Source organism: Ranitomeya imitator, chromosome 7, assembly GCF_032444005.1.
Source record: "Ranitomeya imitator isolate aRanImi1 chromosome 7, aRanImi1.pri, whole genome shotgun sequence".
Classification (NCBI taxonomy): domain Eukaryota; kingdom Metazoa; phylum Chordata; class Amphibia; order Anura; family Dendrobatidae; genus Ranitomeya; species Ranitomeya imitator.
In genome coordinates this window covers 49,785,348-49,803,838 of record NC_091288.1, presented here as the reverse complement: position 1 = coordinate 49,803,838, position 18,491 = coordinate 49,785,348, and the positions used below count along the sequence as shown (strand labels likewise).

Below are 18,491 nucleotides of genomic sequence, written 5' to 3'. Positions count from 1 at the left end.
GAACATATTTCATCTACTTCTGATAGGAATATGGGTATAATTATTGATCTGTATGGGGATTATGGGTGAAATATCACAAATACACATGCTCAGGAACATATTTCATCTACTTCTGATAGGAATATGGGTATAATTATTGTTCTGTATGGGGATTATGGGTGAAATATCACAAATACACATGCCCAGGAACATACTTCATCTACTTCTGATAGGAATATGGGTATAATTATTGATCTGTATGGGGATTATGGGTGAAATATCACAAATACACATGCTCAGGAACATATTTCATCTACTTCTGATAGGAATATGGGTATAATTATTGATCTGTATGGGGATTATGGGTGAAATATCACAAATACACATGCTCAGGAACATACTTCATCTACTTCTGATAGGAATATGGGTATATCTATTGATCTGTATGGGGATTATGGGTGAAATATCACAAATACACATGCTCAGGAACATACTTCATCTACTTCTGATAGGAATATGGGTATAATTATTGATCTGTATGGGGATTATGGGTGAAATATCACAAATACACATGCCCAGGAACATACTTCATCTACTTCTGATAGGAATATGGGTATAATTATTGATCTGTATGGGGATTATGGGTGAAATATCACAAATACACATGCTCAGGAACATATTTCATCTACTTCTGATAGGAATATGGGTATAATTATTGATCTGTATGGGGATTATGGGTGAAATATCACAAATACACATGCCCAGGAACATACTTCATCTACTTCTGATAGGAATATGGGTATAATTATTGATCTGTATGGGGATTATGGGTGAAATATCACAAATACACATGCTCAGGAACATACTTCATCTACTTCTGATAGGAATATGGGTATAATTATTGATCTGTATGGGGATTATGGGTGAAATATCACAAATACACATGCTCAGGAACATACTTCATCTACTTCTGATAGGAATATGGGTATATCTATTGTTCTGTATGGGGATTATGGGTGAAATATCACAAATACACATGCCCAGGAACATACTTCATCTACTTCTGATAGGAATATGGGTATAATTATTGATCTGTATGGGGATTATGGGTGAAATATCACAAATACACATGCCCAGGAACATACTTCATCTACTTCTGATAGGAATATGGGTATAATTATTGATCTGTATGGGGATTATGGGTGAAATATCACAAATACACATGCCCAGGAACATATTTCATCTACTTCTGATAGGAATATGGGTATAATTATTGATCTGTATGGGGATTATGGGTGAAATATCACAAATACACATGCTCAGGAACATACTTCATCTACTTCTGATAGGAATATGGGTATAATTATTGATCTGTATGGGGATTATGGGTGAAATATCACAAATACACATGCTCATGAACATACTTCATCTACTTCTGATAGGAATATGGGTATAATTATTGATCTGTATGGGGATTATGGGTGAAATATCACAAATACACATGCTCAGGAACATACTTCATCTACTTCTGATAGGAATATGGGTATATCTATTGTTCTGTATGGGGATTATGGGTGAAATATCACAAATACACATGCCCAGGAACATACTTCATCTACTTCTGATAGGAATATGGGTATATCTATTGATCTGTATGAGGATTATGGGTGAAATATCACAAATACACATGCCCAGTGTCATATTCGATCAATTCCTGGTAAGAACACGTATGTGTACAATTATTGTTTTATATGTTGATTATTGGTAAAATATGATGAAACATTTCATTAACTTCCGGTAAGAATATGGGTATATTTATTATTCTATATGGGGTTATGGTCAGAATGCTATGGATATACAGATCCTGTAACCTATTTGCATCGGACAGGATTACATGTCCATTGACTTCTCCCACCCCTGGGAGATGTGAGCCCTGGCATCCTAGGTCTTTGACCCAGTGTTCCCACCTCCTTATTAGGCCGGCCATGTCATAGAGATGAGCAGTCTTGCACCATACTTCTTGCTTATATACCTATATTATTCTCAATACATTGTCCTTTATAGGATGTTGGATCTTTTGCAGGGTTTTATTGGTTACTTAGGTTTGTTGACATCAATAACTTTTAATGGAGAGATATAGAATTTTTTTTAAATAACTTTTAATAAAATAATAGGTTTTATCTTTATTATATTATATTATAATATCTTTATTATAATGGAATATAGGCTGAACTGGATGGACAAATGTCTTTTTTCGGCCTTACTAACTATGTTACTATGTTACTATGTATCTTAACAAAAATATTTGGAAATGGAACATGCATTTTAGTGTATACTGGTCTCTAGGTTAATACGAAGGCCATCATAACAAATCCAACAAAATAGTTTTCATGGAACAATAAATGATCCTGCTTACGTTCACATGTCTGATATAGGACTCGGTATTGCTTCTTCGTCAGTAGGCAAGGCATAATTGAATCTTATGTGCCTGTTTTCCATCCAGGTTCACTTGAATGGGAATGGAAACTTTCATATTGTTCCCCGCTATACAGGGCAGTTTTGTTTTTTTTGTGTGGCTGTGGGAAAAAGATGAGGGTAACGTATACAGTCATGGCCAAAAGTTTTGAGAATGACACCAAAATGATATTTTCACATTATCTGCTGGCCTCTGGTTTTTATTAGTGTTTGTCTGATGTTTATATCACATACAGAAATATAATTGCAATCGTATTATGAGTACCAATAGGTTATATTGACAGTTAGAATGAGTTAATGCAGCAAGTCAAAATTTGCAGTGTTGACCCTTCTTCTTCAAGACCTCTGCAATTCTCCCTGGCATGCTCTCAATCAACTTCTGGACCAAATCCTGACTGATAGCAGTCCATTCTTGCATAATCAATGCTTGCATTTTGCCAGAATTTGTTGGTTTTTGTTTGTCCACCCGTCTCTTGATGATTGACCACAAGTTCTCAATGGGATTAAGATCTGGGGAGTTTCCAGGCCATGGACCCAAAATCTCTGTTTTGTTCCATGAGCCATTTAGTTATCACCTTTGCTTTATGGCAAGGTGCTCCATCATGCTGGAAAAGGCATGGTTGGGCGCCAAACTGCTCTTGGACGGTTGGGAGAAGTTGCTCTTGGAGGACATTCTGGTACCATTCTTTATTCATGGCTGTGTTTTTAGGCAAGACTGTGAGTGAGCCGATTCCCTTGGCTGAGAAGCAACCCCACACATGAATGGTTTCAGGATGCTTTACAGTTGGCATGAGACAAGACTGGTGGGAGCGCTCACCTCTTCTTCTCCGAATAAGCTGTTTTCCAGATGTCCCAAACAATCGAAAAGGGGATTCATCAGAGAAAATGATTTTGCCCCAGTCCTCAGCAGTCCACTCCCTGTACCTTTTGCAGAATATCAGTCGGTCCCTGATGTTTTTTTCTGGAGAGAAGTGGCTTCTTTGCTGCCCTCCTTGAAACCAGGCCTTACTCAAAGAGTCTCGGCCTCACAGTGCGTGCAGAAGCCCTCACACCAGCCTGCTGCCATTCCTGAGCAAGCTCGGCACTGCTGGTAGTCCGATCCCGCAGCTGAAACAGTTTTAAGATACGGTCCTGGCGCTTGCTGGTCTTTCTTGGGCGCCCTGGAGCCTTTTTGACAACAATGGAAGCTCTCTCCTTGAAGTTCTTGATGATGCGATAGATTGTTGACTGAGGTGCAATCTTTGTAGCTGCGATACTCTTCCCTGTTAGGCCATTTTTGTGCAGTGCAATGATGGCTGCACGTGTTTCTTTAGAGATAACCATGGTTAACTGAAGAGAAACAATGATACCAAGCACCAGCTCCTTTTACAGTGTCCAGTGATGTCATTCTTACTTAATCATGACTGATTGATCGCCAGCCCTGTCCTCATCAACACCCACACCTGTGTTAATGGATCAAGCACTAAAACGATGTTAGCTGCTCCTTTTAAGGCAGGACTGCAATGATGTTGAAATGTGTTTTGGGGGTTAAAGTTCATTTTCTGGGCAAATATTGACTTTGCAAGTACAGTAATTGCTGTTAAGCTGATCACTCTTTGACATTCAGGAGTATATGCAAATTGCCATTACAAAAATGAAGCAGTAAACTTTGGAAAAATTACTATTTGTCTCATTCTCAATACTTTTGGCCATGACTGTACAGCACTTTGCCAGCCAATTTACTGCTTTATCCAAGCATCCAGACGGCTGCCCAGGGCTCCCCTTTTAGACACAAAAAATGGACAAAAGCGGACAGTAGAACATAAAAAAGAGGTAGGATGACACAAAAGGAGGATACTCAGAGGGACAGAAGGATACAAGAGGGACAGGAAGACCCAAAGCGGGACAGCAGGATACAAAGGGGGGCATTTTAATCAGTTGTTTGAGTTATCCCAGTTTTTCACAAATCCAAGCACCCTCTGCTCCCGTTTAGCTTGGATAAAAGAGACTCTACTGGATATTTTTATCAGGTAAAGGATAAATATGGGAGTTGGGATTTGTAGCCATGTTATCCAAATCATAATCCCCATATAAATGAATATTGATAATAATCAATAATATAATCATCCACATCTGATGATCATATCACATTACATTTTATGTGAAATTAGTGGGGTAAGGTGTTTGTTGGTTGACAGCACACGCTATGCACGATTGAGCAGCTAAGTATTAAATTTCACAAGGAAAACACAGGCTATTTTCAACTCGACGCTTTAAAGAGGACCTGTCATCACATTCAATGCCACCAAGCCGCAGCTATGGTGGCATAGTTGACAGGTCCAGCTGTGTGGAGAGACCTTTGTCCACCTCCCTGGGTGCCTCCTCAATGAAATACTAAACTTTATTGCCCCCTTGGCGCGCGTAACGGGAATCAAGAAGTGGTCCTGTTGGTGTTTTGGAGTGTGAACCAATCAGTGCTTGAGCCCTGCGCTGTGCCGCGTCATCAGTCGCTGGGCAGTAAAACAATTCCTGCCCAGCAACTGATGACGCAGTGCATTGTAGATATCGCAGATTTGTTCACACTCCATCGGACCGATACAGACACTTCATGCTTCCAGTGGTGCCCGTCGAGAGGAATAAAGTGTAATATTTTAGTGCGGAGGCACCAGGGAGGCGGATAGAGGGCTGTCCACACTGCTGGACCTGTCAGCTATGCCACCATAGCTGCGGCTTGGTGGCGTTGAATGTGATGACAGGTCAGCTTTAAGCCTTTTTTTCAGTACTGAAGATAAGCAGTTAAGTCTCTTAACCCCTTAGTGACAGAGCCAATTTGGTACTTAATGACCGAGCCAATTTTTGCAATTCTGACCACTGTCACTTTATGAGGTTATAACTCTGGAACGCTTCAACGGATCCCGCTGATTCTGAGATTGTTTTTTTTGTGACATATTGTACTTCATGTTAGTGGTAACGTTTCTTCGATATTACTTGCGATTATTTATGAAAAAAACGGAAATATGGCGAAAATGTTTAAAATTTTGCAATTTTCAAACTTTGTATTTTTATGCCCTTAAATCAGAGAGATATGTCACGAAAAATAGTTAATAAATAACATTTCCCACATGTCTACTTTACATCAGCACAATTTTGGAAACAAAATTTTTTTTTCTCATTTTTACAACACCATTTTTTTTAGGGACCACATCACATTTGAAGTCATTTTGAGGGGTCTATATGATAGAAAATAATGAAGTGTGACACCATTCTAAAAACTACACCCCTCAAGGTTCTCAAAACCACATTCAAGAAGTTTATTAACCCTTTACGTGCTTCACAGGAACTGAAACAAGGTGGAAGGAAAAAATGAACATTTAACTTTTTTTTGCAAACATCTTAATTCAGAACCATTTTTTTTTATTTTCACAAGTGTAAAAACAGAAATGTAACCATAAATTTTGTTATGCAATTTCTCCTGAATACGCTGATACCCAATATGTGGGGGTAAACCACTGTTAGGGCGCACCGCAGAACTTGGAAGAGAAGGAGTGCCGTTTTACTTTTTCAATGTAGAATTGGCTGGAATTGAGATTGGACGCCATGTCGCGTTTGCAGAGCCCCTGATGTGCCTAAACAGTGGAAACCCCCCACAAGTGACACCATTTTGGAAACTAGACCCCTTAAGGAACATATCTAGATGTGTGGTGAGCACTTTGAGCCCCCATGTGCTTCACAGAAGTTTATAACGTAGAGCCATGAAAATAAAAAATCGCTTTTGTTTACACAAAAATGATCTTTTCGCCCACAAATTCTTATTTTTACAAGGGTAACAGGAGAAATTAGACCAATAAAGTTGTTGTGCAATTTCTCCTGAGTACGTCAATACCCAATATATAGGAGTTAACCACTGTTTGGGCGCACCGCAGAGCTTGGAAGAGAAAGAGTGCCGTTTTACTTTTTCAATGTAGAATTGGCTGGAATTGAGATCAGACGCCATGTCGCGTTTGGAGAACCCCTGATGTGCCTAAACAGTAGAAATCCCCCACAAGTGACCCAATTTTGGAAACTAGACCCCCCATGGAACTTATCTAGATGTGTGGTGAGAACCTTGAATGCCCAAGTGCTTCAACAGAAGTTTATAATGCAGAGTCGTGAAAATAAAAAAAAAATTTTTTTCCACAAAAAAGATTTTTTAGCCCCCAAGTTTTTATTTTCACAAGGGTAACAAGAGAAATTGGACTCCAAAAGTTGTTGTCCAATTTGTCCTGAGTATGCTGGTACCCCATATGTGGGGGTAAACCACTGTTTGGGCGCACGGCAGAGCTCGGAAGGAAGGAGCGCCGTTTTGGAATGCAGACTTTGATAGAATGGTCTGTGGGTATTATGTTGCGTTTGCAGAGCCCCTGATGTACCTAACCAGTAGAAACCCTCCACAAGTGACCCCATTTTGGAAACTAGACCCCCCAAGGAACTTATGTAGATGTGTGGTGAGAACTTTGAATGCCCAAATGCTTCACAGAAGTTTAGAATGCAGAGTCGTGAAAATAAAAAATATTTTTTTTTCCACAAAAAAGATATTGTAGCCCCCAAGTTTTTATTTTGACAAGGGTAACAAGAGAAATTGGACCCCAGAAGTTGTTGTCCAATTTATCCCGAGTACGCTGATGCCCCATATGTGGGGGTAACCCACTGTTTGGGCGCACGGCAGAGCTCAGAAGGGAGGGAGCACCATTTGGCTTTTTGAGCGCAAAATTGGCTGTCGTGTTTGGAGACCCCCTGATGTACCTAAACAGTGGAAACTCCCCAATTCTAGCTCCAACCCTAACCCCAACACACCCCTAACCCTAATCCCAACCTGATCCATAATCCTAATCACTAACCCTAACCATAATCACAACCCTTACCCCAAAACAACCCTAATGTCAACCCTAACCATAACCCTAATCACATCCCTAAATCCAACACACCCCTAATCCTAATCTCAACCCTAACCTCAAACCTAACCCTAATTCCAATACACCCCTAATCACAACCCTAACCTTAACCCTAATCCCAAACCTAACCCTAATCCCAAGCATAACCCTAATGCCAACCCTAACCCTAATACCAACCCTAATCCAAACCCTAACCCTAATCCCAACTCTAGCCCTAACTTTAGCCCCAACCCTAGCCCTAACTTTAGCCCCAACCCTAACCCTAGCCCTAAGGCTACTTTCACACTTGCGTCGTTTGGCATTCCGTCGCAATCCGTCGTTTTGGACAAGAAACAGATCCTGCAAATGTGCCCGCAGGATGCGTTTTTTGCCCATAGACTTGCATTGCCGACGGATCGTGACGGATGGCCACACGTCGCGTCCGTCGTGCACTGGATCAGTTGTGTTTTGGCGGACCGTCGGCACAAAAAAAGTTCAATGAAACTTTTTTTGTACGTCGCATCCGCCATTTCTGACCGCGCATGCGTGGCCGTAACTCCGCCCCCTCCTCCCCAGGACATAGATTGGGCAGCGGATGCGTTGAAAAACTACAGCTGCTGCCCACGTTGTGCACAATTTTGACAACGTGCGTCGGTATGTCGGGCCGACGCATTGCGACGGCCCCTACCGATGTAAGTGTGAAAAAAGCCTAACCCTAAATTTAGCCCCAACCCTAACCCTAAATTTAGCCTCAACCCTAACCCTAAATTTAGCCCCAACCCTAGCCCTAACCCTAGCCCTACCCTTAACCCTACCCCTAACCCTAACCCTAATTTTAGCCCCAACTGCTGTTCTCCTGCCGGCCGGCAGATGGAGACAGATGGCGGGCGCACTGCGCATGCGCCCGCCATTCTCTTCTGCCGGCGGCCAGGAGGAGCAGCAAGAGGATCCAGGGACACAGGTGAGTATGCTAGGGTCCCCGAATCCCCCTATTTCTCTGTCCTCTGATGTGCGATCACATCAGAGGACAGAGAATTACACTTTACTTTTTTTTTTTTTTGCGGTCGCGGTAAACAGTTAATTACCGGCGATCGCAAAACAGGGGTCGCATGCTCTTTGGGGTCTCGGCTACCCCCGGCAGCCGAGACCCCAAAGATTCTCGCGGGGCCGGCCGGCGGGCGCACTGCGCATGCGCCCGCCATTTTGAAGATGGCGGTGCCCACCGGGAGACACGAGGAGCATCGGGGGAGATAGGTAAGTATTGGGGGGCCACCTGGGACCCCTTTTCTCTGTCCTCCGATGTGCGATCACATCGGAGGATAGAGAAATTAAAAAGAGATCGCGTTTTTTTTTTTTTTTTTGCGATCGCCGGTAAACGGTTAATTACCGGCGATCGCAAATGCGGGGTGGGTTAAAAACCCCCCGAATCATGTTCTCTGGGGTCTCGGCTACCCTCGGCAGCCGAGACCCCGGAGAAAATCCGACTCTGGGGGGCGCTATTCACTTTTTCCACAGCACCGTTAATTAACGGCGCTGTGGTTTAAGTACCCTTAGCGGCCGCCATTAAAAGGCGTATCAGCAGTCGCTAAGGGTACTTTCACACTAGCGTTTTTTGTAAATCCGTCACAATGCGTCGTTTTGCAGAAAAAATGCATCCTGCAAAAGTGCTTGCAGGATGCGTTTTTCCCCCATAGACTTCTATTGGCGACGCATTTGCGACGGATTTGCACACTTCGCATCCGTCTTGCGACGGATGCGTCGTGCTTTGGCGGACCGTCGGGAAAAAAAAACCCTACATGTAACGTGTTTTTCTCCCGACGGACCGCTTTTTCCGACCGCGCATGCGCGGCCGGAACTCCGTCCCCACCTCCCCGCACCTTACAATGGGGCAGCGGATGCGCCGGAAAAATGCATCCGCTGCACCCATTGTGCAAAGCGTTAAACGCTAGCGTAGGAATCTCTCCCCGACGCATTGCGACGGGGAGATTCCGACGCTAGTGTGAAAGAAGCCTAAGGGGTTAAATCAGCCTTTATTTACTTATTTCAGCAACCTTGACGTCCAACCACAAAATATATCAATAAAGTCACAAAAGCTATTTTCAAGTCAATGCTTCAGACAGTTTTCACAATCTTGAAAAAAAAAAAAAAAAAAAGCAAAAACTTTGTTAAACCCGTCTTTCCAGGCCTGTTTCAGCATCTTTGAGCGTATAAACACTGCATATGTCCAGGAAGTCAATGCAGATATTTTCAAATTAATAGTTCAAACTGTTATCGCTATATTAATGAAAAGCCGTCATATAGAGACAATAAACAGCCTATACTGACTTATTACAGCGCTATTGAATGCAGAATTACCAAGCTGTAAAAGGAAATTACTTAGCCTATTTGACGCTGTAATATAAATGTACATATAGGTATTCATTTATTATGGAGCTTAGGTGCCCACAAGTTTTTAAAGATATTTTTTCAAACAAAGCTGCAAAATTATTTGGCCTCTGTAAATATAATATTTCACATTGAATTACCATGGAGGTGAATAATTCTATTCATATTATTATGGGAAATTCATCAAATGTGGTACTGGGCATGACTATTTGGGATAAATATATATGTTCTTAAAATAATGATAAAATATGTTCCTGGGCATGTGTATTTGTGATATTTCACCCATAATCCCCATACAGATCAATAGATATACCCATATTCCTATCAGAAGTAGATGAAATATGTTCCTGAGCATGTGTATTTGTGATATTTCACCCATAATCCCCATACAGATCAATAATTATACCCATATTCCTATCAGAAGTAGATGAAGTATGTTCCTGAGCATGTGTATTTGTGATATTTCACCCATAATCCCCATACAGAACAATAGATATACCCATATTCCTATCAGAAGTAGATGAAATATGTTCCTGGGCATGTGTATTTGTGATATTTCACCCATAATCCCCATACAGATCAATAGATATACCCATATTCCTATCAGAAGTAGATGAAGTATGTTCCTGGTCATGTGTATTTGTGATATTTCACCCATAATCCCCATACAGATCAATAATTATACCCATATTCCTATCAGAAGTAGATGAAGTATGTTCCTGAGCATGTGTATTTGTGATATTTCACCCATAATCCCCATACAGAACAATAGATATACCCATATTCCTATCAGAAGTAGATGAAATATGTTCCTGGGCATGTGTATTTGTGATATTTCACCCATAATCCCCATACAGATCAATAATTATACCCATATTCCTATCAGAAGTAGATGAAGTATGTTCCTGAGCATGTGTATTTGTGATATTTCACCCATAATCCCCATACAGAACAATAGATATACCCATATTCCTATCAGAAGTAGATGAAATATGTTCCTGAGCATGTGTATTTGTGATATTTCACCCATAATCCCCATACAGAACAATAGATATACCCATATTCCTATCAGAAGTAGATGGAGTATGTTCCTGGGCATGTGTATTTGTGATATTTCACCCATAATCCCCATACAGATCAATAATTACACCCATATTCCTATCAGAAGTAGATGAAGTATGTTCATGAGCATGTGTATTTGTGATACTTCACCCATAATCCCCATACAGATCAATAATTATACCCATATTCCTATCAGAAGTAGATGGAGTATGTTCCTGAGCATGTGTATTTGTGATATTTCACCCATAATCCCCATACAGATCAATAATTATACCCATATTCCTATCAGAAGTAGATGAAGTATGTTCATGAGCATGTGTATTTGTGATATTTCACCCATAATCCCCATACAGAACAATAGATATACCCATATTCCTATCAGAAGTAGATGAAATATGTTCCTGAGCATGTGTATTTGTGATATTTCACCCATAATCCCCATACAGATCAATAATTATACCCATATTCCTATCAGAAGTAGATGAAGTATGTTCCTGAGCATGTGTATTTGTGATATTTCACCCATAATCCCCATACAGATCAATAATTATACCCATATTCCTATCAGAAGTAGATGAAGTATGTTCATGAGCATGTGTATTTGTGATATTTCACCCATAATCCCCATACAGAACAATAGATATACCCATATTCCTATCAGAAGTAGATGGAGTATGTTCCTGGGCATGTGTATTTGTGATATTTCACCCATAATCCCCATACAGATCAATAATTATACCCATATTCCTATCAGAAGTAGATGAAGTATGTTCCTGGGCATGTGTATTTGTGATATTTCACCCATAATCCCCATACAGATCAATAATTATACCCATATTCCTATCAGAAGTAGATGAAGTATGTTCCTGAGCATGTGTATTTGTGATATTTCACCCATAATCCCCATACAGACCGATAGATATACCCATATTCCTATCAGAAGTAGATGAAATATGTTCCTGAGCATGTGTATTTGTGATATTTCACCCATAATCCCCATACAGATCAATAATTATACCCATATTCCTATCAGAAGTAGATGAAGTATGTTCCTGAGCATGTGTATTTGTGATATTTCACCCATAATCCCCATACAGATCAATAATTATACCCATATTCCTATCAGAAGTAGATGAAGTATGTTCATGAGCATGTGTATTTGTGATATTTCACCCATAATCCCCATACAGAACAATAGATATACCCATATTCCTATCAGAAGTAGATGGAGTATGTTCCTGGGCATGTGTATTTGTGATATTTCACCCATAATCCCCATACAGATCAATAATTATACCCATATTCCTATCAGAAGTAGATGAAGTATGTTCCTGGGCATGTGTATTTGTGATATTTCACCCATAATCCCCATACAGATCAATAATTATACCCATATTCCTATCAGAAGTAGATGAAGTATGTTCCTGAGCATGTGTATTTGTGATATTTCACCCATAATCCCCATACAGATCAATAGATATACCCATATTCCTATCAGAAGTAGATGAAGTATGTTCCTGGGCATGTGTATTTGTGATATTTCACCCATAATCCCCATACAGATCAATAGATATACCCATATTCCTATCAGAAGTAGATGAAGTATGTTCCTGAGCATGTGTATTTGTGATATTTCACCCATAATCCCCATACAGATCAATAATTATACCCATATTCCTATCAGAAGTAGATGAAATATGTTCCTGGGCATGTGTATTTGTGATATTTCACCCATAATCCCCATACAGATCAATAATTATACCCATATTCCTATCAGAAGTAGATGAAGTATGTTCATGAGCATGTGTATTTGTGATACTTCACCCATAATCCCCATACAGATCAATAATTATACCCATATTCCTATCAGAAGTAGATGAAGTATGTTCATGAGCATGTGTATTTGTGATACTTCACCCATAATCCCCATACAGAACAATAATTATACCCATATTCCTATCAGAAGTAGATGAAGTATGTTCCTGGGCATGTGTATTTGTGATATTTCACCCATAATCCCCATACAGAACAATAATTATACGCATATTCCTATCAGAAGTAGATGGAGTATGTTCATGAGCATGTGTATTTGTGATATTTCACCCATAATCCCCATACAGATCAATAATTATACCCATATTCCTATCAGAAGTAGATGAAGTATGTTCCTGGGCATGTGTATTTGTGATATTTCACCCATAATCCCCATACAGAACAATAATTATACCCATATTCCTATCAGAAGTAGATGAAGTATGTTCCTGGGCATGTGTATTTGTGATATTTCACCCATAATCCCCATACAGAACAATAATTATACCCATATTCCTATCAGAAGTAGATGAAGTATGTTCCTGGGCATGTGTATTTGTGATATTTCACCCATAATCCCCATACAGAACAATAATTATACTCATATTCCTATCAGAAGTAGATGAAGTATGTTCCTGGGCATGTGTATTTGTGATATTTCACCCATAATCCCCATACAGAACAATAATTATACTCATATTCCTATCAGAAGTAGATGAAATATGTTCCTGGTCATGTGTATTTGTGATATTTCACCCATAATCCCCATACAGATCAATAATTATACCCATATTCCTATCAGAAGTAGATGAAGTATGTTCCTGGGCATGTGTATTTGTGATATTTCACCCATAATCCCCATACAGAACAATAATTATACTCATATTCCTATCAGAAGTAGATGAAATATGTTCCTGGTCATGTGTATTTGTGATATTTCACCCATAATCCCCATACAGAACAATAATTATACCCATATTCCTATCAGAAGTAGATGAAGTATGTTCCTGGGCATGTGTATTTGTGATATTTCACCCATAATCCCCATACAGAACAATAGATATACCCATATTCCTATCAGAAGTAGATGAAATATGTTCCTGGTCATGTGTATTTGTGATATTTCACCCATAATCCCCATACAGAACAATAATTATACCCATATTCCTATCAGAAGTAGATGAAGTATGTTCCTGGGCATGTGTATTTGTGATATTTCACCCATAATCCCCATACAGATCAATAATTATACCCATATTCCTATCAGAAGTAGATGAAGTATGTTCCTGGGCATGTGTATTTGTGATATTTCACCCATAATCCCCATACAGAACAATAGATATACCCATATTCCTATCAGAAGTAGATGAAGTATGTTCCTGGTCATGTGTATTTGTGATATTTCACCCATAATCCCCATACAGATCAATAATTATACCCATATTCCTATCAGAAGTAGATGAAGTATGTTCCTGGGCATGTGTATTTGTGATATTTCACCCATAATCCCCATACAGAACAATAATTATACCCATATTCCTATCAGAAGTAGATGAAGTATGTTCCTGGGCATGTGTATTTGTGATATTTCACCCATAATCCCCATACAGAACAATAATTATACCCATATTCCTATCAGAAGTAGATGAAGTATGTTCCTGGGCATGTGTATTTGTGATATTTCACCCATAATCCCCATACAGAACAATAGATATACCCATATTCCTATCAGAAGTAGATGAAATATGTTCCTGGTCATGTGTATTTGTGATATTTCACCCATAATCCCCATACAGAACAATAATTATACCCATATTCCTATCAGAAGTAGATGAAGTATGTTCCTGGGCATGTGTATTTGTGATATTTCACCCATAATCCCCATACAGATCAATAATTATACCCATATTCCTATCAGAAGTAGATGAAGTATGTTCCTGGGCATGTGTATTTGTGATATTTCACCCATAATCCCCATACAGAACAATAGATATATCCATATTCCTATCAGAAGTAGATGGAGTATGTTCATGAGCATGTGTATTTGTGATATTTCACCCATAATCCCCATACAGATCAATAATTATACCCATATTCCTATCAGAAGTAGATGAAGTATGTTCCTGGGCATGTGTATTTGTGATATTTCACCCATAATCCCCATACAGAACAATAATTATACCCATATTCCTATCAGAAGTAGATGAAGTATGTTCCTGGGCATGTGTATTTGTGATATTTCACCCATAATCCCCATACAGAACAATAATTATACCCATATTCCTATCAGAAGTAGATGAAGTATGTTCCTGGGCATGTGTATTTGTGATATTTCACCCATAATCCCCATACAGAACAATAATTATACTCATATTCCTATCAGAAGTAGATGAAGTATGTTCCTGGGCATGTGTATTTGTGATATTTCACCCATAATCCCCATACAGAACAATAATTATACTCATATTCCTATCAGAAGTAGATGAAATATGTTCCTGGTCATGTGTATTTGTGATATTTCACCCATAATCCCCATACAGAACAATAATTATACCCATATTCCTATCAGAAGTAGATGAAGTATGTTCCTGGGCATGTGTATTTGTGATATTTCACCCATAATCCCCATACAGAACAATAGATATACCCATATTCCTATCAGAAGTAGATGAAGTATGTTCCTGGGCATGTGTATTTGTGATATTTCACCCATAATCCCCATACAGAACAATAGATATACCCATATTCCTATCAGAAGTAGATGAAATATGTTCCTGGTCATGTGTATTTGTGATATTTCACCCATAATCCCCATACAGAACAATAATTATACTCATATTCCTATCAGAAGTAGATGAAGTATGTTCCTGGGCATGTGTATTTGTGATATTTCACCCATAATCCCCATACAGAACAATAATTATACCCATATTCCTATCAGAAGTAGATGAAGTATGTTCCTGGGCATGTGTATTTGTGATATTTCACCCATAATCCCCATACAGAACAATAGATATACCCATATTCCTATCAGAAGTAGATGAAGTATGTTCCTGAGCATGTGTATTTGTGATATTTCACCCATAATCCCCATACAGAACAATAGATATACCCATATTCCTATCAGAAGTAGATGAAATATGTTCCTGGTCATGTGTATTTGTGATATTTCACCCATAATCCCCATACAGAACAATAATTATACCCATATTCCTATCAGAAGTAGATGAAGTATGTTCCTGGGCATGTGTATTTGTGATATTTCACCCATAATCCCCATACAGATCAATAATTATACCCATATTCCTATCAGAAGTAGATGAAGTATGTTCCTGGGCATGTGTATTTGTGATATTTCACCCATAATCCCCATACAGAACAATAGATATATCCATATTCCTATCAGAAGTAGATGAAGTATGTTCCTGGGCATGTGTATTTGTGATATTTCACCCATAATCCCCATACAGAACAATAGATATACCCATATTCCTATCAGAAGTAGATGAAATATGTTCCTGGGCATGTGTATTTGTGATATTTCACCCATAATCCCCATACAGAACAATAATTATACCCATATTCCTATGAGATGTTGATGAGATATATCACCAGGCGTGTGTAACCCGATATTCTACACATAATCCCATATAGTTACAATCTTTTTTCCCTGATTCTAGTATTAAACTTTAATCCAGCCCTGTGGATGTTCTGATTCATTTAAGTATTTCCATTGAATTCCCTTCTTGCTATATTACAAGAAGTCATTTCCTGGGCTGCATTTGTAAAATGTGCTGCCATCTAGTGGTGGAGTCTAGTATTGCAGCCCATCATCCCATAATCCCAATATGCAGTTTAGTCCGTCCCCAGGAAAGGATTCTTTACAGCTAGAGCAGCCAGGATTTTGGAATGCCCCAGCGCAAGAGGTAGTAAAAGCAGAAACTATATATAAAAAAAAGCCCTGGATGCTCATGTAGTAGCAAACCTTATTATAGGTCGGCTCCTGATAGTGTACACAATACCGATTTAAATAAAGTTTGCCAAAAGAAACTAATAAAAAAACACAGATTGAAAGGTGTGCTAGAATCTGATTGGATGCTGAGTAACTCTTCAACCGAAGGCAACCAATCGCAACGCGGCATGTATTTTTTTCCCCCTCTGATACAGGTTGAAAGCTGAGCTGTGATTGGCGCACCTTGATGGGCTTGCTGCTGTCGCTGAGGCTGCGGCCGTGCATCTCCTCCATCGCCCGGCACGCCTGAGACGACTTGGCGTATTTCACGAAGGCGATGCCTTTGGACTCCTTGGTGTTCCGGTCCTTCACCACCCAGATGTCCTGGATGTCGCCGAATTCCGCGAACCTCTCCCGGATCATGTCCTCCGTCATTGACTTGCTGACCACCAGGAACACTCGGCTGTTAGGAGGATCGTCCAGATTTCCGGCCGATGGGCGAAACCCGCTGTTGTCCTCCATGGCTACGGTTATCGTGAGCGCGGCAACACAAGAACAAGGGTGAGCTCAGCCGCCGTTAGTGGGACACAATGCCAGCCTCGCCCCTTCCGGTGACGTACGGACACGTCCGTGGTAAACCTGGCCTCGCTTTTCTGCAGCAGCGACATCTGGTGGAGGGAGGCTGCACTGCACCCTCAGTGCTCATCTGCACCCTCAGTGCTCATCTGCACCCTCAGTGCTCATCTGCACCCTCAGTGCTCATCTGCACCCTCAGTGCTCATCTGCACCCTCAGTGCTCATCTGCACCCTCAGTGCTCATCTGCACCCTCAGTGCTCATCTGCACCCTCAGTGCTCATCTGCACCCTCAGTGCTCATCTGCACCCTCAGTGCTCATCTGCACCCTCAGTGCTCATCTGCACCACCAGCCTGGTGTCTAGTGTCCCCCAGAGTGAGGGTCTTCGTCATCACAGGGAGGATGGACAGTGCCCCCACACGTGGCAAACATCAGAGGGACAATGTGCCTCAAACTCAATAGTTAAATTCTGCATGAAAATCTTAAGACTGCATTGCAGGTCAATTTCTGCATTCTGTTTATTAAAATTTTCAGCCATTCTTGAGATCTTAACAATTGTTTTATTACAGCTCGTTGCCTTGGAGACCGACCACCGCTGCCAGGTAGCAGAACGTGCACAAGCTCTTTTCTCTTGAGGCCTGTCGGCACTGTTAGGCCGGAGTCACACTACAGCGAGATACGGCCGAGTCTCGCAGGTTAAAACCAAGCTCTGGCACCGGCACTCCGGAGCGGAGCGTGCGGCTCCATGTATTGCTATGCGGCCGCACGCTCCGCTCTGGAGTGCCGGTACCAGAGCTTGTTTTTAACCTGCGAGACTCGGCTGTAGTGTGACTCCGGCCTTATGAAGCCTTCCAGAAACGCTGATGAGCGCTGATACATCTTACTCCCGGCCAGCTTCACTGCAGTGTTTACAATCTAAACAGCAGCGGTGGTCGGTCTCCTAGGTAACAAGCTGCAAAGAAAAGTGTTAGGCTATGTGCACATGTCCGGAATTGCCAGGGAAATTTTCGTGGCAATTCCAGAACTCCCTGCCGCGGGTATAACACATACAGAATTGGCATGCGTTTTCCCGCTAAACACTGGCGTTTTCCAAGCGATCTGTAGCATCGCTTGGAAAACTGATTAACAGGTTGGTCACACTTGTCAAACATAGTGTTTGACAAGTGTGACCAACTTTTTACTGTTGATGCGGCCTATGCAGCATCAATAGTAAAAGATCTAATGTTAAAAATAATTTTAAAAAAATAATAAATTGTGATATTCTCACCTTCCGGCGTCCCCGGCAGTCTTCCCGCTCCTCGTGATGCTCCGGTCCCAGTAATGCTTTGCGGTAATAAATTGTGCGCATATTCATCACTGTAA

At 40.5% G+C, this 18,491-nt stretch overlaps 1 protein-coding gene across 1 annotated transcript in view; it reads right to left on the bottom strand.

Annotated features, from left to right (window-relative positions):
* The window catches only part of RBM45 (RNA binding motif protein 45), a 52,814-nt gene extending 35,640 nt beyond the window's left edge, over positions 1-17,174 (bottom strand). Inside the window, exon 1 of the mRNA XM_069733208.1 lies at positions 16,798-17,174. Coding sequence (XP_069589309.1) covers positions 16,798-17,076 — 279 coding nt within the window. The 5' untranslated portion in view covers positions 17,077-17,174. The remainder of the gene's footprint in view (positions 1-16,797) is intronic.
* Positions 17,175-18,491: the final 1,317 nt, after the last annotated feature.